Here is a 26,114-nt window from a genome sequence, read left to right as displayed (position 1 = left end):
TTCGGGTCATTTTCACATGCTTTATTCCAGCAGTCAACATAATTAAAAACATCTCAAATTATTATACATACACAAAATAGGTACAGAATCCTTTGGTTCCTCACACTCCCTAGGGGGAAAAACTGCCTATTGGTCAGAAAAGTTGTGCTTTGAAACCCAAAGAGAGGAGATGGCAAGAGAGGCATGGGGGGTGAGGAGGCAGAATTAAAGGAGTTGGAAAGGCTGGGGGGAAAGACAGAGGGTTTCAGAGCAAGAGGGGAGGATGGTAGGGTGAGAAAAGGGAGGTGAGTGGGAGGCATGAAAAAGGGGCAGAACAGTAAGATGGAGAAAGCATGAGGGGTAAAAATGTTCAAAGGAAAGTTGAATCCACCTGCTGGTGAAGACATAATGAAATGTCAGCTTTGGTGCAGATCTCAAGCCTGCTGCTTTTACTCCCTTTTAAAATAGCACCTTTAGAAAATTCACGAGTCCCCATAAGCCAAGAACAAACAAATGAAAAAAAAAGCTTTGAAAAAAAGAAGACCGTAAAACAGAAAGGGAACACTCTTTGGCATGGAGGGGGGGGAGGTCTCAATTTCTATAGCACCAGTGATCCCCAATCCCCTACCCCCACCCCCATTTTGGAAAACCAGTTGGCTGTCTATTCTTGCCTGGTTTTCCTATCCCCAGCACGTCTAGGAGGAAAGGAAACGCAAACTTAGCACCTTTGATTAAAGTAGGGGGAGCCCCAGAAGGAGAAGTATCCCCTCTCCACCCTCGGTCCCCCATTCTAAGCCCCCACAATGTTGCCCTGGCTGGCATGAAAAAAGACAAGTACGAGGTAGTCTTTCAACAACAGAAATATACATGGAATGAACAATTTCTCAGACTCAGCCCCACTGCCTGTGTGTGAGAGGCAAGCTTGGAAGGTGCCTGGAGGAGCTGGGGGGGGGGCAGGATTCCCAAATCAGCTGGTTCCACTTTACTGTCCCTCCACCCCTACCCCTTTCCAATTTTCCTCTAAACTTGGTAGGGGGGAAAATCTCAAAGGACAACTCCAGGCCCAGTAGGTCCTCCTCAGGTGGGGTCCCTCGCACACACTTCCCCTCTCAAAAAGAGGGGTGCAGTACAGAGGCTTGCTTTCAGATAGTACATCTTCCTTTGCAGTGGTATTGAGAAAAGAGACCAGCAGAGAAGCTGAGTCTGGGAACCCCGTCTCCCCATCCCCTCCTTGGAGGGGAGGGTTAGCGGGGTAGGAGGCTGGAATGGAGAGAGGGCAGGGTAAGGCCGAAGACACTTGGATGTTGAAGCATTTGTTCTCTTGCTGCCAGGAAGACCACGGCTTGCCCCAGCATTTCCTGGGACGTGGGGGACACTTGCATTGAAGGGAGGCTGTGGGGGAGAAGTCCCCAAGGGGAACAGATGGAGAAGGGAACAGAATGGCAAAAGCTGGGGCATCTGTAAGCCCAGTGGGCTCCAAAAGACTTACCCCCACATCGGTCTTCAAGCAAGTGGACCAAGTTTCCTTTTTTTTTAAAAAGTTATTTATTTATTCTTTTTTTGTAAGATTTAATGCTTTTGATTTAGCTTTGGTTTTTTGGGTCAGATTTGGTTTGTCAGAGGTGAAAATTAAGTTTTGAGAGATGAACGGAAAGGAAAAAAAAATTTCCAAAGTCCATGTGAAATTTTCTCCTTTTTTTGACTTTTTTTTTGTTCTGTTGGGTTGTTTTTGTTTTCTTCTGGGGTCAGAGGGAAGGAAGATGGGTAGGAGGGAGCCGGTTGGGAATGGGGAGAGTTTACAGGAAGCAGGCGGGACCAACGTCGAAGCCAAATTCCTGGTTGGGAGCGCCAACGTCCATGGGAGCCACATCGATGATGGGCAGGCGGGAGGTTTTGGTGGTTTTGTATTCAATGACTGTCTTGCCCCAGTTTCCGGTGTGACTCTAGGAAAGGAAAGAGAGGCAAAAGGAATTAGCTCTTGTCTTGTAGGAGTGACCCAGTGAAGCCATATGGAGTAGTAAGGTGGGGTAAGGGTGGATGGTTAGCACGTCTCTTCAAAATCCTAGCTCTCAGGGACCTGCACAATTGACCACAGGTACTATCTAAAAAATCCACTTTTTGTTTTGCATAACCACATATGTATAACCTATGTTGAATTGCCTGCCTTCTCAATGAAGGTAGGTGGGAAGAGGGAAGAGGTGGGAAGAAGGGAGAGAATTTGGAACTCAGTTTTAAAAATGATTTTTATGGGCAACTGGGAAATATAAATCCAGGCAATGGGGTCTAGAAATCTTGCCCTACAAGAAAGTAGAGGGAAAGGGGATAAGAGGTGGGGCATGGGATGATAGAAGGGATGGCAGATTGGGGGAAGGGGTAATCAGAATGCATGCCATTTTGGGGGTGGGGGAGGGGAGAGGTGGGAAGAAAATTTGGAACTCAAAATCTTGTGGAAGTGAATGATGAAAACTAAAAATAAACTAATTTAAAATTTTTTTAAAAAGTAAAAAGCCCACTTCAGACCTGTTTCTGTGACCTATAAGCTCTGGGCAGGTGGACAGAAGGACAAATCACTTGAAGGAGGGGGAGACAGGATTTACTAGATTGCTGGTCTCAAAGCCAGGTAGACCTGGATTTGGGTCCTGCTTCTGACACATACTGGCTGGTACCCCTGGACAAGTTACAGCCTCTCAGTCTGCTCCAGGCAAATTTCTAGAGAAATGTGCTGGATTGTATAGGTGCAAGGAGTTCTCAATACCATTGGAATTCACAGGTCTAGTTCCAATTCCAATCCATTTGCCCAGAGCCCTGGGCTAAAAACGAAACCCAGAGAGGCTGCAGACTTGTCCAAGAGCACACAGCAAAGTATACTAACTCAAGGCCTCCAACACAACCTCAAGGTTTCGTTGACTATGACAATAAAGAGGGAAGGGAGAGGGGCTCACCGTGCATCCGTCCTCAGTGACTCCATAGGTGAATCGGCTGTTGCCTTCGGCCCGGATCTCGATTTCATTGGAGCCTTGGAGAAGCAGGGCCTTCTTGAGATTGCCAGTCTGCTGGTCCATGTAGGCCACACTGTTCTTGCAGTGATAGGTGATGTTCTGGGAGGCCTCAGTAGACATCAGGCGAATGAAGGTCATCTGAATAGCCACATCGGCAGGGTCGGAGCCCTCACCACCATACTCGAACTGTAGTGGAAAGAAGAAGATGAAGGCTAACCTCTCTCCCCTGCCCTCTCAATTCTCTGCAGTCTCCCGGAACCCCCTTAATCTAGCCTTTGAATGTTGAATCCCAGAATCGCAGGGCCAGATGCTGTATGTGAGAGCTGGGAGACCATCTGATGTCCAACCCCTTCACCTTACAGAAGAGGAAACAGGTCCCAAGAGGGGACTTGCCAAGACCATACAGTTCATTTATGATAGTGCTTCAGCCAGATCCCAGGCTTCCTGGACTCCACTCTTGGGGGTATCAATATAGTCTACCTCTGACCTTTCCTACCTTTCCCATCTTAACCATCTCTAACCCTTGCTATCTGCTCATCTCCCCCATCTCAACATTGGTCAACACTCATTAAGGCCTCATCCCCATCCTGGAAGTGTTACTATCTACCCTTAGATCCTGCCTTCTATGGTCTAGATTTATCTACCTCTCTTCTCCCATTCCCTGTGCTTCACCTGGAATCCATCGGTCATGCTCTCGCCGAACCAGACATGCTTCTTCTCCTTGGGGTTCTTGTTAATGTACCAAGTCTTCCGTGGCACTTTGGGTTGGGTGGGGTACACACAGGTTTCTCCAGTTTCCATGTTGCAGAAGACCTTGATGGCATCCAGGTTGCAGCCTTGGTTGGGATCAATCCAGTACTCTCCTGAAATAGGACAGAGAAGGAATACAGAGAGTCAAGGAGGCAGGGGTCTGGTGTTGGGTGCCATGTTGGGAGTCATGCAAAGGAGGAAAAGAAGGAGAGAAAACTGCTTGGACTCTAGTCTCTGCAAAGTCCCCTATTGTGGGGGTGGACTGGGCAGCAAGGGGGAAGGCATAGTGAGGAAGGAGGAAACAGGAGGAGTTGGAGACCCTCAAGGAGGGCTTGGGAAGGTCCTCACCGCTCTTCCAGTCAGAGTGGCACATCTTGAGATCTCTGCAGGTGCGGGCAGGGTTCTTGCGAGTACCCTCGGGGCTACGAATGTTCTCAATCTGCTGAGTCAGGCTCTTGAGGGTGGTGTCTACCTCGAGGTCACGATCACGGACATTGGCATCATCAGCTCGGTAATAGCGGCCAGAGTCATGAGCCTTCTCTTGGGGTGGCTGGGGCAGGAAGCTGAAGTCGAAACCACCACTGGGGGGACCAGGAGGACCAGGGGGTCCAGGAGGTCCAGGGGGACCCTATGCAAAAAAGAAGAGAAGAGCCAAGGTTGGTGAAGACCTGGGTTCTTGGGCTTGGAGCACCAGATAAGCCTGAGGTGGGGGAGGGGCTCAATGAGCTAAGGAGATGAGGGTACATACAGCAGGACCAGCATCTCCAGTACGACCACGGGGACCAGGGGGGCCAATGGGGCCAGGAAGACCATTGAGTCCATCTTTTCCAGCAGCACCAGCAGAGCCAGGGGGACCCTGAGGGAGGACATAAGAAATAGTGGGTTAGATTGATATTATCCAAAGTTTGGCAACCCAATTCCAGGCCAGACCTAACCTAACCACGCAAGCTCAGAATAAACAACAAACTCTGTACCGAGATAACATAATCCAAGTCAAATAATTCAACTCTAAGACCAACAACAAACTCAGTTCTGACAACACAACCCCCACTGAGAAATATCAGACAACTGGGTCTGATCTTTCTCTCTGTCTCTTTCTCTCTCACTAGCTTACATGCCAAGATGAGTCACTGTTCCCCCTTGGCAGGGCCAAGAAATGAGAGGAAAGGATGGGGGAGGGAGACTGAATCCCAAGTGTGACTGGTCTTGAGAATTAACCCTGGAATCTGCTCTGTCCCCTCATACACCCTTACTGTACCCCCACTGCTCAGATCCCCAGGTCTCCTAGTGGACAATGTAAGCCCTCAGGGGGGAACCTGGGTGAGACAGGGGATGAACCCTAGGAAGAAAAGAAAAAGTTACTTACTCGGGGACCAGCAGGACCAGAAGCTCCGGAAGGACCTTGTTCACCAGGAGAACCCTTGAAGGAGACAAAGATGATTCAGAACTCAGTCTGGATTAAGTGGTGTTGATGAGAGAAGGGAGAGGGGGCGTGGAGACCAGGAATGACCCAACCCTGTTCCCAGGCCCAGGAAACTGGAAATCTGGGCCAAAGGTCTTTCCAATCTGAGACACTTCCACTCCCCTAATTCTTCATCCATGTTGACTTCCCCCATTAGAGGTCCCTGAGCTGAGAGATTCTTTTGAGTCTTTTGGTATCCCCAGTGTTCAGCACAGTACCTGTCACACAGTAGGCGCATAATAAACATTTACTGACTGATAGAATAATTTCCCTTTCCCTAAATTTCTCTAACCCAAAGAGAGAACAGCTAACTCCTGTCCACAATACCAATCTAGAAAGGCTGATGAATTGTTCCAGACTAAGGAATGTTTACATTGATAAAAGAGAAAGAGAAAGGGAAAGGAACAAGACAGGAGGTACTCACAGGAGGACCAGGGGGACCCTGGAGACCAGAGAAGCCTCTGTGACCTTTAATGCCTCTGTCACCTTGTTCACCAGTCTCACCCTTGTCACCTCGGGGGCCTTGGGGTCCCTACAAGAGGAGAGAAATGACATTCAGACAAGTGAAGGGCTCTCTAGCACCCAGATGGGCACAGGTCCTTATTTACAGTGGCCTTTGAGGAGATGAGGATGGAGGACTCACAGCAGGGCCTCGGGCACCAGTGGGACCAGCAGGACCAGCAGGACCAGCGGGACCCTAAAAGGATGGACAGAGAAAGAGAGCCAATGAGATCTTGTGGAATCAGCCTGATTCAAGGGTCCCCAGGTTTGTATAGTCTCTTCTCCGCAGGAGCTGTGAACCTCCTTTCCTTGAGTTGCCCATTCTGTTCTATTCCATGTTAATACATTCCCCTCCCCTGACCTCTAGCCTTTCCATCTCCCTCTCTGATTAGCCCCAAACACTCTCTCACTGGCACTGACCTCAGTCCCTGATCACTCTCCTTGCCACCCTGCCCACCTCTTCTCTGACATCCCTGATCTTGAGGAAATTCCTCCCCCCTGTGACTCCTGTACTCTACTTGGAGGGGCAATGATTTTTAGGGACAAGTCTCAGCTCAGAGAGAAGCTGGCCAGAAGGGGAACCCTACTCTCTCTTCCTCTAGCATAACTCCCATTTTCTGGGAAATTGGGGGAGCCATAATCCTATGGAGCTTATTATAGGAAAATGACTGTTTCACAAACCCATCTTCCTTCTCAGAGAGTCTCCCCCCTTGACCTCTCCTCCCTATTCCAACTAAATAAAGTTGATGTAAAGCCCCCTGATTAGCTCCTGAGCTTGCCCTAACTTCAACAAGTTGCTGGGGAAAAGTCACTTACAGTCTCACCACGATCTCCAGCCTTTCCAGCAGGACCCACAGGACCGGGAGCACCAGGAGCACCAGGAGCACCAGGGGGGCCAGCAGGACCAGTCTCACCACGGTCACCCTAAAGGGGAAGAACAGGAAAAGGGAGAAGAGTCAAGGGCAGAGTCAGTGTTACTAAAGAGTATACAAGAGAAACAGATTAGTCAGATGGGTTCCGCTCACCTTGGCACCTGGAGCGCCATCACGACCAGGGGAGCCTTCAGCACCAGGAGCGCCCTGAAAGGGGAGAGAATACCATCAGTCCAGGCCAGAGAGGGGCACAAGTTGGGCTAATGCTGGGCTGCTGGGGGTTGTGCTTCACCTCACGTCCAGATTCACCAGGGGGTCCAGCCAATCCAGGGGGGCCAGCAGGGCCAGGGGGGCCACGTTCTCCACTTACTCCAGAAGGACCTTGTTTTCCGGGTTCACCCTAAATACAGGGAAGGGCCAGGTCAGAGAAGGGATGCGTATAAGAGCTCTTCTCCCAGAGAGTCTGTCTTCCAAGGCCCTACCCACTCTCCTCTAAACATCTCCTCTGGTCCTCTTCCTGTATCTCTCCTGTTCCCCCACCACTATCTGTTCCTTCCCAAATCTCTCATGTTATTGATACACCCCAGAGAGAAAAGCCTGGGATACTTACAGAGGGACCAGGAAGACCAGGGAAACCTCTTTCTCCTCTCTGTCCAGGCAGACCCACCACACCACGCTGTCCAGCAATACCTTGAGGTCCAGGAGTACCAGGAGCACCCTGAAGGAAGTAAAGGAAGGAGTGAGAAGGGGCAGGTGAAGGAAGGGAGGAGTATAGGGAGAGAACTTGATTTGAATTCATTCACAATCCAGATCTCCTGAATCTTGTTGGATGGCAATGGGGGTGACTGATGCCAACTTCTGACCCAGGATGCTGTCCAGCAGAGGAGCATGAGGGAGCCTGACCCCTCCAGGCTTGTTGGCAGTAATGTTCTTCTTTGGGATGAGGTTGAAAGAAGGTTGAAAAGGCTCCCTGATTTGGGAGGGGATGGGACAGGGAAAATAATGATGGTAATATTAAGCTGATATTTATGTAGCATGTTTAAAGTTAGCAAAGCACTTTACACACATCAGCTTACTTGATAAGAAATCACAGGTCAAATCTCTGCTTAAGAGGAGAGAAAACACTGTATACAGTTCCCTATGATCATTTTTTATGGGCATTCCTGAGCAGATGCCAGCTAGGGGGCATCGGAAGCCTTTAGTCGATAGGCCCAAGAATGAGGGATATTGGCTCCAAAAGAGGCCATTCGACCCTGAGAGGTTTCTAGGAGCTACTGGGAGAAACCAAGGAGCTTAGGACTTACAGCAGGGCCGTCAGCACCAGGAGATCCCTTCTCTCCACTTGGGCCGGGGGGACCAGGAGGTCCGACTTCACCGGGACGTCCAACGGGGCCAGTCTCACCACGGGGGCCTTTGCCTCCTTCTTTGCCAGCAGGGCCAGGAGGTCCTGGGGGTCCAGTGTTACCCTAGGTGGCAGGAAAGGTGATCAGGAAGAAAAAAGGCTGGGCCTCTCCTTCAACTCCAAAGTTGTCTGCTGAGGCCCAGCTACCCCCTCACCACGACTGGCACATTGGGTGGGAGGCAGTGACTGGGCCACAAGGGCTAGGGCAAGGGGGGCACAGTTGCATAGCTATTGTCCCACTGCCCCAACCTCCTTCCCACTCACTTGTTCTCCATCCTGATTCCTAAGATCAACTATCTCCAACCATCTCATTCTAGACCCCTCCCAACAGCACTGATCAGGATCCCCTTCACTGAATTCTTCCAGTAGGTACTTACAGAGGGGCCAGGGGGACCAACTCTTCCAGCAGCACCAGGGAAACCAGTAGCACCCTACAAGGCAAAATGAAAAGGAGGCATCAGAGATATGAAGAGTAGTCTAGCTGGGTGGTAGTGGGAGGAGGAAGGAAGGCAGGGGAAGAGGACATCCTCTGTGGATATACCCCAGACTCACTCCCTGCACTAGGATAAGCAGAACCCTAAGAGCTATATATGGAGGACAGTTAGTAATAACAATAACTCTATAAGATCCATAAACTATCTCCCTCACAAGAATACTGGGATGGAGGTAGAAAAAAATATTCTCCTCATTTTATACCTGAGGGATATCAAATAAAATGACTTTCACTCTAATCCAGGTCTCCTCATATCAAGTACAGTGTTCTTTCCTCTTAATACCCTTGGAGGGGAGGGGGGTAATTTTCTCAAGAGTGAGGGAAGGTCACTCTGCCAACCATCCTTACTGGTACCAGTTCTCAGAGTTGCAGGGTTCTGTATCCAGGCTTTGAACTGGCTCCAGGGTGAGATTTCTGTGCCTGAGTGTGTCCCTAGCAGGGGCTAGAGGTGGACCTAAGTGGTAGGTGGTACTTACAGGGGGGCCAGCGCTGCCACGGGCACCTTTAGGTCCAGGAGCACCAACATTACCCTGGAGGAGAGGAAAAGGAAGATGTCATAGTTGTAGAGAGCAGCTATGCAGAGAATTAGTGGGAAGGGTAACCAAGGAAGAATGAAACACTCACAGCAGGGCCAGGGGCACCAGTAGGTCCAGCAGGGCCAGGGGGACCAGCATCACCTTTAGCACCAGCATCACCAGGTTCACCTTTAGCACCAGGTTGGCCATCAGCACCCTGGAAGAAGGGGACAAAGACAGGTGAACAGGGGAGCAGAGCTCTGCAAACATGGGGCTTCAGAAGGAGATGGGGCTTGAGAAAGTGGCAAACCCCTCCCCCAACTAGACTTCATACACATTCCTATTACAGGGATCCTTAAGGCCAGCAACACCCACTCCTACCAACAAGAAATAAACATCTCTGAGTCCTGTCGTTCCTGATCCCTTTTCATTTTGGGGGGTTCCCATTTTTTGTCCCAGGCTTAAGTCATGAGATGCATGGGTCCCACTGGGGTAAATGGGAATTAAGAGAGGGGCTTGGTACTTACAGGGGGACCAGCAAAGCCAGCAGGACCAGGGGGGCCAGGCTCACCACGTTCTCCCTAAAACAGAAGGAAGGATAGAGAAATAGTCAGAGAGGAAACCCTGAAAGGAGAGGGCCCGAGACAATGGAAGAGGAAATTAAGAGAGAGATGCTTACAAATGAGAATTCAGAGATGCAGGGTGAGAGGGGACAAGGTAATGGGGAGAAATGAGAGAGTCTTAGAGAGGAGAGTCACTCAAGAGACATGAGGAGTGAGGAGGGAATGAAGGCGTAAAGTGAGGGCTGTAGAGAATGGGGAGGGGAAGAAATCTCCCACATAATAGGGAAAATTACTTACAGGGGCACCACGAGCTCCAGTGGGACCAACAGGGCCGCTGGGACCAGATTCACCCTGGAAGGCAAAAAGGAGGTAAGGAACAGGCAGGAACAGGAAAGGAAGGAGGTACTGTGGATGGATATATTCTGTAGACTGTAGGCTGGAATAACCCTACACCCATATGTCCTTCAGCAAGACCCCAGGAGATGGAAAGCCCGTCTCTGGGACCACAGTGGCTTCTGTATTTCCCTGCACACATCTAATTCTCTCCACCCACTTACTTGTCAGATCTAACTTCTCTTCTCATCTGTCCTCTGGCTTTTATAGGATTCTACCTCACTAGTCTTCCTTCTTCCTGACCAATAGCAGCTTAGCTCTGCTTCTTCCCCCACCCCCTGTCTCAAGAAATCTCATTCCCTGTTATTAACCACTCCTTCCCCTAATGCAAGGTCATTAGCATCATCTGGTGCACAGTGATTAGAATGCCTTCAGTCTCCAAGCTAGCCAGGGTAGTTGAAAGCTCTGGGGCTAGGCATCAGAAGATGGTTCAAATCCCAGTTCTGACACACCTCAATAACCTTAGTGTAAATCGATTCATCTCTCTGAATTTTGCTCTTTTCATCAGTAAACTGTGGGCATGGGATGAGATGGTGTCTACCATCCTTTGCAACTCAAAAATCCAATGATTCTTTGGGTCCAATACCACCACACAAGAAGAAAATTCATCTTCACACCATACTGTGAAACACTGTTATACAGTGTAAAGAGAACAGCCTTTGGGTTCAGGGAGATGGGGGTTCAAGGTCCACTTCTGATACATACTGGTTATGGGACCTGACCCTGAGCCAATTACTCATATACTCAATTATCTAGTTAATTCAACCCCAACATGCATTGGAAAAGGGAATTTTACTCATCAGGATTCCCTATATCACTGAAATCAAAGGTCCCATCCTTATTTTTTCCTGCTCTGAGGAAGGAGAACAGTAGAACAATGTGGGGCACAAGAATGCCTCAACAACCACAAAATATTTCAGGGAGAAGTTGGAAAGGGGGATGGCTATTTTTACCTTGTCACCAGAAGGCCCAGCAGGACCAGGGGGACCAATGGGACCAGTCAGACCACGGACACCATCTTTGCCGGGAGCACCGTCAGCACCTTTGGGGCCAGCATCACCCTAGAGAGAGAAAAGACAAGAGCTTTGTTTTAGCCAAGATACGGTGCTGGCTTTTGGGCCAAAGTGGTGTCTGGGAACATTCTTATAGGAGGCATGTGCATGGATGCTGAAAAGAGAGTTTTCATGATGGAACCTGGAGAGAAGATACCAGAGAGAGACTATCTTTGCACCTTACCCATCCCCATAAAACAGGAAAAAGACAACACACTGTTTAAGCAAAAGGATTTAAGAAAGTAGATTGGTAAAATTAAGGAACTGAAGGTTCTTCAGAGCAGATTGGAGAGAGTATTTTCTTCTCTGTAAGAAGAACTTCCAACTCTATGAAGTTGAAATTGTCATTCAGACCCAGGAAAATCTCTGGATCTAACCTTTAAACTTTCCAGATAAAGGGGTATCCCTAATGACCTAGGGAAAAGATTTGAGACCCTCTCTCCTCAATAGTAGGGAGCTTGTATTGAAAACAGGAAGACATGGGGTTCAAGTCCACATAGGCTAGCTCTGTGACCCTGGGCAAGTCACTCTCATTTCCTTAGTGGTCTAGGGGGAGAATTCAAGGTCTCTCAGCAGCAGAGAAGACTCTGGGTAGGGAGAACAAAGCAGAGGTGGGGGACTTGATGAGAAATAAAATAAGGGACAGAGAGAGATTCAGGAAGGCCAGCAAAGAAAGCAGAAGGAAAAGATCAAGTTGTTATTCAAGTCAATATCCCAGTGATATATATCCAGAAGCTAATGAAAGGGCTTGGTAAGGGAGTAGGGGTAGAATTGGGCAGGGGATGAACTCACTCTGTCACCCTTGGCACCAGGAAGACCAGCTGCACCACGTTCACCAGGCATTCCCTGCAGACCAGGAGGCCCTTGGCTACCGGGAGCACCAGGAGCACCAGCATCACCCTATATGCCAACCAAGAGAAACAAGGTAAGTTACACACTGGAGAACCCAAGATACTGTTTATAGCCCCTCCACTGAGCCACATGACATTAAAGGCAAGAGATGAATTTAAGGGCAGTAGTCTAAGCATAACGTAGATGCTCTATAGCCACTTGTCATCCATCAGATTTGGGGTTAAAAGGAAGATGCCATACCCTCCCTTGAAGGGTGGATGGAGCTTCCCACCCCAAGTACTGACTCCTTCCTCTCCATCCTGCTCCTCACCTTAGCACCATCATTTCCAGGAGCACCATTGGCACCACGAGGACCCTGAGGGCCAGGAGGACCTTGGACACCACGTTCTCCAGGGAAACCTCTCTCACCCTAGAAAGGAAGAGACAGGATAAGTCATGATGCCATGGGAAAGACTACTGCAAAAGATGGAGAAAGGACTGAGAGAAGGAGTCTACTTACTCTTGCACCAGAGGGGCCGGGGGCACCAGCATCTCCGGGAACACCCTATGAAGGGAGAGAAGGAAAAAAAAGTCAGAATCATGGCTAGAGAAAAGGGTAAAGTACTAGGGATGCATAGTTAAGTATAAATTCATTCACTCGTTCATTCATTCATTCATTCGTTTACTTGCTCAATTTACTTTTAGGGACTCTCTTCATGTCAGACAGGCGCTGCACTAGACTTGGGGGAATACAATCTGTCCCTCCCCTTTACTTCAGATTACAGACCTACATTCTGGTTTGAAGTTAATGCCCTGTTCCTGGGCTTTGTCTGAATGGCAATTGGTAATTACAATGTAATCTGTTAGCTCAGCACTAACACATGGCTTCCTTCCCCTGCAGCTCCATCCCCAGTCCCTTATGTTCTGCTTCCTGGATATTCCTGGGAGGTGTAGCCAGGACCCATCAGACCCAGTAATGGAGTAAGGAGTGGGGAATGGAAGGGGAGATGAAATGATCAAACTCCCAGTCTGCTAGAATGTCATTGTGGAAGAAAGCAGGAGGGACAGGAAGTGAGAATTCTTATGAACCAGCTAAGAAAGTGAAGCCAGTTATCCTCTCCCAAACTCCCCTCTCAAAGCCTGTGCAGAGATGCCTGGGGGCAGGGGAGGGGAGGAAACTAGACATTCTTGATCATTCACCTCCTTCCTCTGTGAAAGTGCAAGGTATTTACTCACCTGTTCACCAGGTTTGCCTGCTTCACCAGGAGGGCCAGCAGGGCCAGGGAGACCCTATGGGGAAAGGGCAAGAGAGAAAGTGTTGAGAATCCAGAAGACAACAGCATAGCATTCCCTACATACCTTCCCCAATTCCCAAGATTCTCTGCCTTCTCACCTGGAATCCAGGGGAACCAGCGGGACCCTGTTCACCTCTCTCACCAGCGGGACCCTGTGTTCAGAAAAGCCAAGAGGAAAGCAGGGATCAGGTGATGCCAACAGGAAAGAGGCAGGGAGCCCATCTTCACAATTTTCACCTAGGCCCCCACCCCTAAGCCAGCTCTTCCCAGGAAGGGATACTCACAGCAGGGCCGGGGGGACCTTGAGCACCAGCTTCTCCATCTTTTCCAGCAGCACCCTGGAGAGAGAGATTACAGAGTGGGGGATCAAAGGATCAGTGGTGGAAGCTTAGATTAGTTTAGATTTAGGATGAGAGGGTTTGGGGAGTGAAGGAAAGGGACTGATCTGGGGGAAGCCGGGAGCCTCCCGAGCGCTTCCTCCAAACCATATGCAGCAGTTATAGCTGAAGGCTCAGAGCCTGGCCCCTGTTGCCATGCCTACTGATGCTGAAGATCCTTTCTCTCCCACTCCTGGTTGGGGGTGGGGAGTAGCCTTCAGATAAGGGTCACTAGGAAGGAGAAAAGGGAATAAATAAAACACCTACCACTGCACCAGGGGGTCCAGGAACACCTCTCTCTCCAGCCTTGCCGGGCTCTCCCTAGGGAAAGAAAACCTTGGGTTAGTGTTAGGGTAACAGAGACCAGAAACTTCCCTAAGTGGCCCAGAGGAAGGTGACCTTCTCAGGGCTCCCTGGGTCCAGGACCTTTTCCATATCATTCATGCTGCTTCCCTTTTGCCTTAGGGACTGTTCTTTGACAGGCGTGTTGCTGTTTTTTTGGGTTTTTTTAATAGCACTTGATAGCACAGGCAATGACTGAAAATATTACTGAATTCAGCTTTGCAATTAAATTATTCCACTTGGTTCCCCAGAGAAATCATATACTTTCCAACAGCTTCTAGCTCTTGTCAAGGGACAGTTTAAATGTTTTTGCTCCCCCTTTCCCTTATTTCAAATACTAAGGACACTGGAAGCAAGACTCAGGAAGTGCTTAAGAAAATTGGATGTCTCAGCTTTACCACGGATCTCCCTCCATCTCCAAACCTCACCATTCTAAGGGGTCAATTTCACCATCACCATAACCCTCCCAACCATTCTTCTTAGCCTAGGATTTAGAGCTGGAAGAAAACTCAGAGGTCGTGGGAGGCAATGGAGTGGTAACCAGAGGTTGAGTGTGAATCTTACTTCTCCCATTTACCATCAGGCAAATTTTTTAACCTCTCTGGGCCTCAGTTTCCTTCTCTGTAAAGTGAAGGGGAGAGGGTAGACTAGATGACCTCTAAGGTCCCTTTCAGCTCTAAATATATGATCCTGTGATTTCTATCCCTCCCTCAAACTCCAATTGTAGAGGCAGGTAGGTGGCACAATGGACAAGGTGGAGGAGGAAGGGGGCCATCATCAGGAAACCTGACGTCCAAGGCAGCCTCAGACTTTTACTAGCTGTGAAGTGCTTAGCTCAATAACTGGCACATAGTGGGGGCTTGATATATTCCTGTTTGCTTCCTTCCTTCCTACAGAGGAATAAGCAGAGGACCAGAGAATCCCATCATGAATTAACCTTAAGAGGACTTTCATTATATCTCATTTAAAATCTCTCAGAAGCCCTGCCAAAATGGAGGGGCAGAGAGGATTTCCTCCTTGTTACAAAAATGGGAAAGGAAATTGAGGCGCAAAAAGAGGAAATGATGGTTGTCAAAGTGGGTCAAGGACAAGGCTGGAGCAAGGCCCAGGCCTAAGCCTCAGTGGTCCTTTCTTCCATTCAGTTCAGGGATCTTGCCACTATCTCCCACCCTTGATTCCTTCAACCTCCTTTTCTTCTTCTAATCTTTCCTCTTCTTCTCCTTCCCTTCCCTTTCCCTCTTTGTCCTTTATTTCTTCTTCTCTATCCTAAGTACAATTTCTTCCACTCTCAGATCCCAGATCCTTCAACCATAAAGCATTCCTTTCTGCCAAAATTCCCTATGTAGGCCCCCAGAATAGCAAGTTCCCAGACAACAGGGATGGGAGACCCTTAAAGTACATTGTATAGAGCCTGCTTCTGCCTCATCCCCATTTATTAGAGCTATGGGGAATCATTAATAGAATGTAAGAGCTGGATTGGATCTTAGAGATCATTTTACAGATGGGGAGACTAAAGGGAAGGTGACCTGTCCAAGTTGGCATGGTATGTTATTGGTGGAGCTGCACTAGAATGCAGATCTCTCATTTTCAAATCCAGGGCCCTTTCCCTCAGAACACATTGCCTTCCCTGCCCCTGAATGCAGGGTGAGGGAAGAAGAAAGGGTCAAGGGGGGGTATACTTACAGCAGCACCCTTGGGTCCAGGGAATCCCATTACACCAGCTTGACCACGGGCACCAGGGGGGCCTGGAGGTCCGGGGCGACCATCTTGGCCAGCGGGACCCTGAGGATGGACAACAAGGAAACCGGTTGAGGGCAGAGGGCCAGAGGCAAGGATGAAAGGACAGGTAGGGTCAAGGCAGAAGTGGGCAGTACTTACGGGAGGACCAGTTTTACCATCAGGACCAGGGCTTCCAGGGCTTCCAGTCAGACCCTAAGGAGGGAAGCATACAACAGTGAGATTTGAGAGAAGGCCTTTCCTGTAGATTTCCACCCCCACCCCCATGTTAATTGTCTCTTCTGAGGGAGGGAAGCTGAGATGGCATGGATAGGCAGAGGGAGGGTGATAGGTAAGGAAGGAAAACAACCACAAGGAAGACTGGAAGAATGGCTAGACTGTGAGACTGACTGCCAACTTGCACTGATCTCAAAGTGCACATCAGAATGGCACTCCTCGGGGATCAATTTTGCCATGCCTTGCAAGGTTCTCCAAAGTCCCTCTCCCTCTTCACTTATGACACCCAATCTCAGAAAGAGGTCAGGTCAGGTTCTGGGGTCCCTCCACTGACATCTCACCTTGGCACCAGGCAGACCAGCCTCACCGGGGCGACCAGATTCACCAGGAGATCCTTTGGGGCCAGCGGGGCCGGGAGCACCACGTTCACCAGGAGCACCCTAGCAAGGAATAGAGAAGAGTTAAGGTCCCAGAATCAGTGGTTCTCTCACCTTGCTCTGGGCAGAGGTGGGAGTCAGAGCCTATCTACTACCAGAAAAGTTGATTGTATCTAAGAAGATGGGGGCATAAAGGTATCTCATTGAGGCCATGAAGGCTGCCTGCAAGGACTTGAAGGGCTCCTTTTGTATCCCAGGTCTATGCCTTACAGGGAGCCACTGGGAAGCACCTTCCCATAAGGAAGATGCCCTGAACACCTGAGGCAATGCCTATATAGTGATTCAATGTAGTAAAGGCCTAATATGTGTTTGCTGACTTGATTACATTTTGATTGGACACAGAAATGGAAAGGACCAGCAAACCAATGGCAGTCAATCCCTCCCTACCCCCCACCCCCTGCACCCCAAACCAGGATATTCTTGTGATTGCATCTGCCAAGAAAAGAGAAAAAATTAGAAGGAAATCACCTTAGGACCAGCAACACCATCAGCACCAGGGAAACCACGACTTCCAGGACCTCCCTGTAGGAGGAGAGATCATGATAAATTAGAGCTAGGGATGAGGAAAGCAGGGCAACAGAAGGTTCAGGTGCTCTCCCCATCTCAGGGAAGGCCTTTCCTCACTTAGAAGGAGACATCATGCCAGGGCTGAGTTAGAGAAGTACCCATGAAACTAAAGGATGTCACAAAGGGCCTAAGAATTATGCAGAATGCCCAGTGGGCAAGATGCCAGGGGCCAGTTGAAATTGGGAAGAAAGCCAAGAAAAGGAAAAGAGAAACAGCCACTTACTCGTTCACCAGCTGGGCCGGGCAGACCAGTAGGTCCAGGTTCACCACGGGATCCTCTCTTGCCTTCTTCACCTGCAGGGCCTGGGGGTCCTTGAACACCAACGGGGCCCTACAGGATAAGTGGAAGGTGGGGAAAAATTACTTGTGAATGCTCAGTTCCAAGCGCTAAGTTTGGGGAGAGATACAGCTCTTTTCAACTGAAAAACATGCCCTTTTCTCTGACTCCATGTGTTTGTTCTGGGTTTTCTCATCTTCCTTTTCAGGCTAGGAGTTTCCTTCCAGGAAAAATTTTCTCTCTCTCTCAGTCTCTGTGTCTCTCCCTCTCTCTGTCTCTGTCCCTATCTCTCTCTCAACTAGATGCTACTTGGGAGTAAGCACTGTGTCTCCTCTATCAGATGGGGGTTCCCTGAATATTAAGACCACACCTCTTTATCTTCTTCAAAGTCCAGTGAAACCTCTCCCCAAAGGATACCTCTCTCACCTGTTAGGTCAGAATGAAAATGTGCCTCATATGTACATTGACACATCTAATGATAATGGATCCTTAGAAACTGCTTAAATGTTTGCAGAATACTCCATATCCATTATCTCATTGAAGCCTCACCCCAGTCCTAGGAGGCAAGTGCCATAAGTATAATCATGCCCATTTTACAGATAGGAAAACTGAGACTTAGTGAAATGAAGAGAGCTGCTAGAGTTCCCAAAGTTAGTGTCAGAGGCGAGATTTGAATCCAGGTCTTCTTGACTTCAGGTCTACCAACCTATCCACTATACCATGTATATATGCATGAATGGATGTGTGTGTGTGTGTGTGTGCGTGTGTATGTGTGTGTATGTGCACTGATGTAAAAGAGAGAGAAAGAAGAATACTTACAGGTTCTCCTTTGGCACCAGCATCACCTTTGTTACCAGGAGCACCGGGTTCACCCTAAAGGGAACAAAGAAGAAAAAAGGTTGAACTGAGGATAGAAGGAGATAGGAAGGGAAAGAAAAACTAATCCCAAGCCCAAAGACAAAGTTGACCCCATCCTTTGGAGAAGAGGACCCAGGCACAGCTGGGTAATCAGGAAATAGACTGGACCAAATGCCAGTCAGCTCTAGAGTCAGGTATTAGGAGAAAAGTGACAGAGGAAAGATGGGTACTTACACTGTTACCCTTGGGACCAGGAGCACCACTGGGACCCTGAGGTCCGGAAGGACCACGGGCACCGGGGAAGCCAGGAGCACCAGCAATTCCAGGAGCACCCTATGGGAGACAAAGGAGAAGACTCAGTCTCCTGGTCTAGAAGGTCATGCTCTATCCATGTACATTATGGAACAAATGGTACTGCTATATACTTACATTGGCACCTTTGGCACCAGGTTGTCCATCAGCACCTGGGTTACCCTAAAGCAAAAAGAGAAGAGAAGGAATGAGTGACAAACACGTACTCTGAAGCTGGCCAGAGGTCAAAGAACACAAAGGTAGGCAGCTACTTACAGAGGGACCAGCGGCACCAGCGGGGCCAGGGGGACCAGGCTCTCCACGGACACCCTGGGGACCTTCAGAGCCACGGGCTCCTTGAGGACCAGCTTCACCCTGGACCAGGAAAACAACCATGAACCAAATGCCCAGGGCTAGCCCCTTGCATTCTCATCCTCCTTCCTATCACCTTCACCCAATGTTCACTCTTATGAGGGGAGGAGAAAAGCTACTCTGCTTTCTAGACTTTCAGAGAGATGGGCAAAGAGGAGGAGGAAAAATTCGTCTTGCTTCACGTGAATGAGGCTCTGAATCAGGAATCTATATTCAGGTAAATCCAGGGTCAAGTGTCAGGAATTAGGAACAGAAATGATATGAAATCGAGGCCTTGATCAGATTGGGGATCAAAAAGAAATCTGAAACTATGGGACAACTTTGCAGGAAATGTTCAGGTTTTTGATTCCTAAAGCATGGACTTCTTTTTTCTTGTGGCTTTGGCTCTCTTCAGAAGAAGGCGAGGTGGGAGGGTCAAAGTGGGGAAAGATCATTCTCAATTGGCAGACTATCTGTTGACTCATGAGAAGCAGGGCCCGTGACCAATTTAACTCCAAACTACTCTTTCAACTCGTAGCAGTCCAGCTAGGTTCGGGATGGGAGAAGGTTCTATCTGTTCTATCTTGCATCTAGGAAAAGGACGAAGGAAGCAGACAGGATGGATGGATTCTCACCTTAGCACCAACAGCACCAGGGAAACCAGGGGGACCAGCAGGACCAGTGGGACCCTGTAAAAGAAAGGGAGACCTTAGTGGAAAGAAAGAGAGAAGCCCTCAGATCCTCCCAGCCAGAATGGGAAGGTGTCCAAAGAGGCCCAGAGACAAGGGACCTCTATGTCTCTCAAATCCTGTCCCAAGTGATCTTCATTAGCCCAATGACCCAAGAAGCTTCCCTTTCCCCAATTTCTCTGGCATCACAAGGAATGTGCAGCATACTTACTGGGGGTCCAGCAGCACCAGTTGCACCATCATTACCACGAGCACCCTGAAAAGAAGAGAAAGGAAGAAACCTGTTATGCCTCCATTTGATGTCTATGGACTGCTCAGGCCAGATAAAAGTTACTTCAGTGCCCAACTGGCATCTAGAATGTCTGAGTCATGTAATACTTACAGCTGGGCCAGGGGGTCCAGGGCGGCCTCTCTCACCAGGAAGACCACGAGGGCCCTGGGGAAAACCAAGAGAAGCAGAGTGAGATAGAGTAAAGGGAGGATAATTTTCTCTATCCCCATCCCCTCTCCACACCAACAGAGTGCCAAAGGCATCTCTAGGAAGCCTAGTGGGGAAGCTTTTGTTTTCCCCCAAGATGCTACCTCCTGCAACCCTGCCACCCTCATCTTGGGGGGCCCTCTGTCTCTCCTGCTCTTCAAGGTGCTGGCACACCTACCATTTGTCCAGGAGCTCCATTTTCACCAGGGCTGCCAGGCTCACCCTAGGAAGCAGAGGGATAAGAATGAGATTTTTTTTTTTTGTCAAAGGAAGGGTAGAGATGAAGGGAAGCTGATGTTCACTCCTAAAAGGTGATCTTTTACCTTAGGACCAGCAGGACCACTGTCTCCCTTGGCACCATCCAAACCACTGAAACCCTAAAAGAATAGAAAAAGAGACCCACTAAAGTGAGATCCCAGGGAGGGGGTAAGGGTAGATCCAACAACCTTCATTCAGGATAACATCCATTTCCAGAGGCCTGGAATGAGAACACCAGCCAGTAAGCATGGAACCTATTTATGAAATAGTCACTTTACATACTCCCTGACAATTCCATCCATAAGGTTACCTGATTCTTCCCTTCTCTCATTTGCATTTTTAGAGATGGTTTAGCAATACTTTCCAAAATCTAAACTAGCCTAAGGAAGATTTTTTTAGATGCCTAACCTAAATCCCTCTCACCTTCTGAAGACCCTTTACTAAATTCTTCAACCCAGAGTAATTTGGCAGCTTGAAGGTTAGTGCTGGGTTAACTCGAGATTGTTTTTATACTGAAATGGACAAGAGAAGACTTACACGGTGTCCCTTCATGCCAGGGAGACCAGCAGTTCCGGGCAGACCTCGAGCGCCCTGAAGGGAAATAATAGAAGGATGATGAGAAAATAAAGGCAGAAGACAATGAAAGGGTTAGCCCATTAGGTAAAAGGTGTAGGGTCCCCTCATGGAGTACACTTCTTGAATGCAGACAAGTAGGTGAGGGCAATCTCACACCTAAGCGCATCCTAAGCTCCATCACCTTTCTTGATATGTGAGTTACTAAAATCTAAAAGCTGTGGCAAGAGGCAGTCCATGTAGGACTCACAATGATCAGTAAGGGGAACCTTCAGGATGATACTGGCACAATTAAGTAACCAACAGTGGAAGTCTCAGAAGCCTGAGTTCTAGGCTTTTCTCTCCCAAGACCCCTCTCACCTGAGGACCAGGAGGACCACGTTCACCGGGACGACCAGGTTTGCCAGCTTCACCCTGAAAGGAAGAAAGGAAGACATCAAGGTGAGCCTCTGTTAAGGGTCGTTGTATCCAGTCTCCTGTTGTCGTGCCAAACTATTGCTTATCAGTTAGGAACTGGACTGAACTGGTGAATCAGGGGAAGCTTAGGGTGATCCCAGATTTTTTGGAGTTATTAAGGCCTAAGGGTCAGGCTTTAACGAATATGATTTCATTTAGCTCTAGGAGCAAATTAAATGCTTAAATGTTTCCTTTATTAAAATCAGTCATTAAGTAATCCACGTCCCAGACTCATAGACTTGGGTACAAATCTGAGTTGCTCTGAGGTAGTAAGAAGCCTAGCCAAGCCATTTTCTCTGGCTTAGTTACAAGCCTCTTAGTATGGTCTAGGGACTTTTTGTGCAAGAAAGAGAAAGCAGTCTATGCTTGAAATACTGAAGGTGAAAATTCTCCCTGAGGATTAAAGGCAAAGTATGCTCCCAGGTGACCCCAAAGTGGTTGTACAACAGGAAGGAGTCCATCTTCCATCTTGAATGCCTCTTCCTCAACACAACAATCTCCCTTTGGTGGGAAGTGTGGCATTGAGGGCATGCAGGCTTCTTTGTGGTGGGCAAGAGGAGGGATAAAGGGTAGTATGCATCTTGGGAATTACTTACATCATCTCCGTTCTTGCCAGGGGGACCTGCAGGACCTCGGGGACCCATGGGACCCTAGAAGACACACAGAAAGGGTGAGGCTCATCCTGGTATGAGAGAGAGCAACATGGGGGGCTAAGTCATTTACCTATGGGTAAACACTTTGTCAAGAATGTATCTGAATGAAACAGGAGAAAGTATGCAAGAAGAGACAGTAGGTGGCACAGTAGAGACACCCCTGGATGTGGAAGGACTGAGTTCAAAATCTGCCTCAGACACTTCCCAGCTGTGTGGTCCTGGACAAGTCACTTAACCTCTCTCATTCTCAGTATCTTCATCTATACAAGGGGGTCATTCTAGAGTCTACCTCGCAGGACTGTTGTTAGGATCAACTGAGATCAAATAGGTAAAGTGCTCTGCCAAGTATAAAGCACCATACAAATATTAATTATTAAGATGAAGACACCCTTCACTTAAGAAAGATATATATGGGGGGGGGTTGGGGTGGGAGGAGGGAGACGTGTATATGAATGAAACTCTTGTTACATGCTGGATGAATGGGGGAAGGAGAGGGGCAGGAAGAGGGAGTTGGTAGGACCACTTACAGAAGCTCCAGGCTCACCGGGTTCACCAGGGGGGCCTTGGAAACCTTGGGGACCCTGGAGGGGAAAGAAATTAGGGAAGCATGAGAAAGACATGTCATCACCACATGACTCTCATCCCTGCTAGTGTCAGCACTGTCCACTAGCCTCTTCATTCGCCACCTTCATTTAAACTTAGCACCTATGTGTTAATTGCCTATTTTGTGCTAATTCACACAATCTCCATCAAGCTAATTAGCATCCCCACGGCCATCACGATCCTCCTACCTCCAGCTTCTCACCTGCTAGAGGCAGGCACTATAGGGCCCCTGACAACATCTGAATGTCCCAGAAAGAGAATCCTGAACACCTCTCCCCTACCCTTTCCCTGTAGAATCCTAAAAGAGACTCAGACTGAAGATCCTCAAGTGACTGCAAGACCACAGATACTTACTGGTGAACCAGGGGGACCAGGGAGACCACGAGGACCAGAGGGACCCTAAGGAGAAAAGAGAAAAATGATGAATTCAAAAGGAAAATGCAAGGCACAGAATACCTTTATCTTTCATTTCTCATGGGTTCTCTGTTGCCTTTACCTATCCTTGAAATCCCAGAAAGGATCTTTGTCTCCTAACAAGACCAAACAAATCTGGAGATGACTGCCCTTCTGGCCCCTACCCCTTCCCAATGTCTCCAAACTTATTTGCGTCTTTTTGTATCCCCAGTACTCAGTGCAGAGCCTGGCGCATAGTAGGGTGCTTAATAAATGTTTATTGATTGATTATTTTTCTATCCTCCCTTTGCCCTAGTGAGCTTACCATAGGTCCAGGCACAGATATGCCGCCTGATTTCTCATCATAGCCATAAGACATTTGAGGAGCAAAGTTCTAGAGGAAAAAACAGAGAGAGAGAGAGAGAGGGAAAGGGTCAGGTCAGTTGATGGAAGGGAGGAAAAATCCTTTCAAGAGTGACTTGATTGTATACTTACTCCTCCAAGGCCAGGGGGACCAGGGGGACCAGGGGGACCGGGGAGACCAGGCTGTCCTGGGATGCCATCTCTTCCAGGTGGGCCTGGAAGTCCCTGCCAGGGAAAGAAAGCAAATGCCAATGTCAGCCACAAAGCAGGCCCCACACTCACTGCCCACCACCAAACTTCCAAAGAAGGTTTAAAAGCTTACCCTTTCACCTCGGGGTCCAGTGTCTCCTTTGGGACCCTGTGAGATTGGATGAAAAAGAAAGGAACAAGGTTTAGACAAGTGGGTGGGCAACGGAGGGGATATTCATGAGTGAGGCAAAAAACTAAGGACTATTCTTTACCTCGGCTCCTGTTTCTCCGGGAGAGGATGGTGAAGCTATAGAGAGGACAAGAGAAGGAATCAGAGAATGACTCTGGCAGCAGAGGGGTAGGGGAAGACTAGAACCCTACCTCAGGCCCCTATTAAAAACCAAGACCTCTAGTGGTCAGAGAAGACTGAATGAGAGTGGGGTGGGATGGGGGAAGGAGTGGGGAGGAAGAGAGAGAGAGAAGAGAGGCAGGTCCATTCTATGGACTTGTGGAATCAGGAAAGATAGTGAACAGAAAGGAAGAGGGACTCTGATTGGTGGGATGGAGTGTGGGGAAGGGGGGGGGGGGATTGGGTAGGTAGGAGGAGGGGGGCATACCGGCATCGGCACCAAGGCAGGAGGGACAGCATTCATCGTCCTTGTACTCTACATTGGGACAGTTGGAAACGTCTTCACAGATTATTTCGTCGCACAGGATGTTTCCATTGTCACAGACACAGATTTGGCAGGTCTCAGGTTTCCATACTTCCCCGTTGTTGTACTTTATACCATTCTGTACACAGGTGCCTTCTGGAACTGGGGGACAAAGTTGGAAGTGGTGGATCAGTAGCGGATGGGAGTAGGGGGAGAAAAGGGAAACCCAAGTACCTTTCTACCCAGTACTCCAGAGGGGTCCTACTTTTCCTCTACTTTTCCTCCCTCTTCCATGGAGTCAGGGAAGCATTGGATTTCTCACTTCCTATATCCTCAGCATCTGTTCATCTCCCTCGCTCCGCCCCCCATCAACTCTTAAGATTCATCTGCTTCTCATCAGGGGCTCAGTGACAGCAAAGGCTCAGGGCCAGAGACATTCTAACTCTTTCCAGTTTAGGAATTTAAACAAAACTTTAGGCCAGTTGTTCCATCAAGTTCCGACCTTAGTTCATTGGGGCGAGGCCAAGTCAAATAAAAGTTAGGGTGAGGGGAGAGTGGGGAGAGAATGGAACAGAAAAGGCCCCAAGTGTGGAAGAGGGGAGATTTGGGTAGGGATGGCAAGGAGAAGGAAGAGGATCATGAGGAGGCAGGTGGAGACAAATGGAGAAAAGAGTGGGAGGAGAGAAAGAGGAGTGCTCTGGGGGAGGGCGAATTAAAGTGAGGAGCAAGGGAGGGGAGTCTCCTCAAAAAACTATTGCGCTCCTCCAAACCAACAGACACGCCCTAACGTCTATCCTGTTACTCCTGACCCCCTTGGTCCTTTTCTCTCATCATAAACAGACACCCACAAAGCAAGATCCAATGGCCGCGCCCTGCCCTCTCTTCCCTGAATAAGCCCTTTCTGGGTCTTTAAGTGACTGAACCAAACAATAAGAAAAATCAAAAACTCCGCAAAAAGTCGATTCTAGTCCCTCTCCTCATCCCCCGCGCGTGCAACAGAGTGGTTCACCACGAGGTGGCACGCAGCGCTAGCAAATGGACACGAGTCGGAGAAAAGGGGAGGTCAATTGCCCAGATAGCCTGCCCAAGCTCCCCCTTTCCCACACCACCCCCGCCCACCTCCCAGGAAGCGGGCGAGGCACTGGGATGTCCCGCTACCCTGGACGCAAGGGGAGGCGTGGTAACCTCTCTCCCCTCCCCCCACGGGGCCGGCAGAGGGCGCTGGAATTCCACCCTGCCCCCGCCCCACTCAAGTTTCTCCTCCTCCTACCCCCGCAGCCCCCCACCCCTCTCACACTCCACCCCTCCTCTTGCAGTGGACCCCAAGCATCCCAAGAGCTTGGAACTGCGTCTAGACTGCAGAGTCTGCAAAAACGTTTTTCTTATGAATCATCCTTAATTCCTTCCTGATGGCTTTTGCATTTTGGGTTCAGTAATCCTAGTCTACCACCCAGACCCCATTTGTCCCCAAGTTCCTCTCCTTCTAAAAGCCCCAACGATACTTGTCCTATTGTCCACGGGATCTTCTTTGAGCCCTCTCACCCACCTAACTCGCTGTGAGCTTTCTTTTCAACCTGTTCCTCTCTGATGGGATATCACCCTTCCCTCAAAAATCTATATCCCCTACTGCCTCAAACTCGTTCGTCTATGAGGACTCCCTTAGAAATCTCATCTCCTGCTAGCCTTCCAGACCCTGAGCAATCCAGCTCAAGTAGGGGGTCCTCAGGAGGTGTGTTAACGGGGAGCTGATAAATGAACTCCAGTTACATGCATTTCCTCTCCCTCCCCCCCCCAAAAAAAGTTTCCAACTTACTGTCTTCTTCGTCTTGGCCATGGGTGAGGACGGCAGTGACTGCTAAGAGCAGCAGGAGCCGGGGATCCACAAAGCTGAACATGTCTAGGTCCTAGACATGTAGACTCTTTGGGGCTTGGGGTTGGGGGGTTACCGTCCACTCATGCGCGGCCTGAGATTCTTGGGTACCTCCTGCTCAGACCCCAAGGAGAAACTCCCGTCTGCTACAATGCCTGCTCTGGGCCCCTTTTTATATTGTCCTGGGATCCCAGGGAAGGAGGGATCCAGCCCCCACTGAGAGGGGGAACGGGCCACCCGCTGCCCAACCAATCAGGGCCTCACAGTCCGGCCCCCAATTTGGGAGTTGGAAGGGAGGGGAGGGAGAGGGGGGAGAAGTGGGAGGAGGGAAGAGAAGAGAATCTGCCCTTTCCTTTCCCTGCCCCCCCAATCTTTC

At 49.2% G+C, this 26,114-nt stretch overlaps 1 protein-coding gene across 1 annotated transcript; it reads right to left on the bottom strand.

Moving 5' to 3' along the window:
• On the bottom strand, window positions 1-25,903 carry COL1A1 (collagen type I alpha 1 chain). The gene is made up of 51 exons (XM_072646075.1): window positions 25,682-25,903; window positions 23,833-24,030; window positions 23,488-23,522; window positions 23,349-23,384; window positions 23,159-23,251; window positions 22,989-23,057; window positions 22,625-22,669; window positions 22,195-22,248; window positions 21,611-21,664; window positions 20,919-20,972; window positions 20,523-20,576; window positions 20,051-20,104; window positions 19,906-19,950; window positions 19,632-19,685; window positions 19,461-19,505; window positions 19,196-19,249; window positions 18,486-18,584; window positions 18,348-18,392; window positions 18,153-18,251; window positions 17,880-17,933; window positions 17,007-17,114; window positions 16,685-16,738; window positions 16,121-16,219; window positions 15,705-15,758; window positions 15,510-15,608; window positions 13,752-13,805; window positions 13,392-13,445; window positions 13,206-13,259; window positions 13,049-13,102; window positions 12,333-12,377; window positions 12,144-12,242; window positions 11,774-11,881; window positions 10,883-10,990; window positions 9,834-9,887; window positions 9,501-9,554; window positions 9,083-9,190; window positions 8,935-8,988; window positions 8,343-8,396; window positions 7,868-8,029; window positions 7,174-7,281; window positions 6,856-6,963; window positions 6,717-6,770; window positions 6,508-6,615; window positions 5,834-5,887; window positions 5,615-5,722; window positions 5,095-5,148; window positions 4,477-4,584; window positions 4,077-4,356; window positions 3,651-3,841; window positions 2,922-3,164; window positions 1-1,922 (listed from the first exon to the last, which is right to left on the bottom strand). Exons 1-51 carry the CDS (start codon window positions 25,761-25,763, stop codon window positions 1,776-1,778), a joined length of 4,362 nt encoding a protein of 1,453 aa, XP_072502176.1. The 5' UTR covers window positions 25,764-25,903; the 3' UTR covers window positions 1-1,775.
• Between the last annotated feature and the right edge of the window lie 211 nt (window positions 25,904-26,114).

Source organism: Notamacropus eugenii, chromosome 2 (assembly GCF_028372415.1).
Source record: "Notamacropus eugenii isolate mMacEug1 chromosome 2, mMacEug1.pri_v2, whole genome shotgun sequence".
In the NCBI taxonomy this organism is placed as follows: Eukaryota; Metazoa; Chordata; class Mammalia; order Diprotodontia; family Macropodidae; genus Notamacropus; species Notamacropus eugenii.
This window is presented reverse-complemented; position numbering and strand designations above follow the sequence as displayed.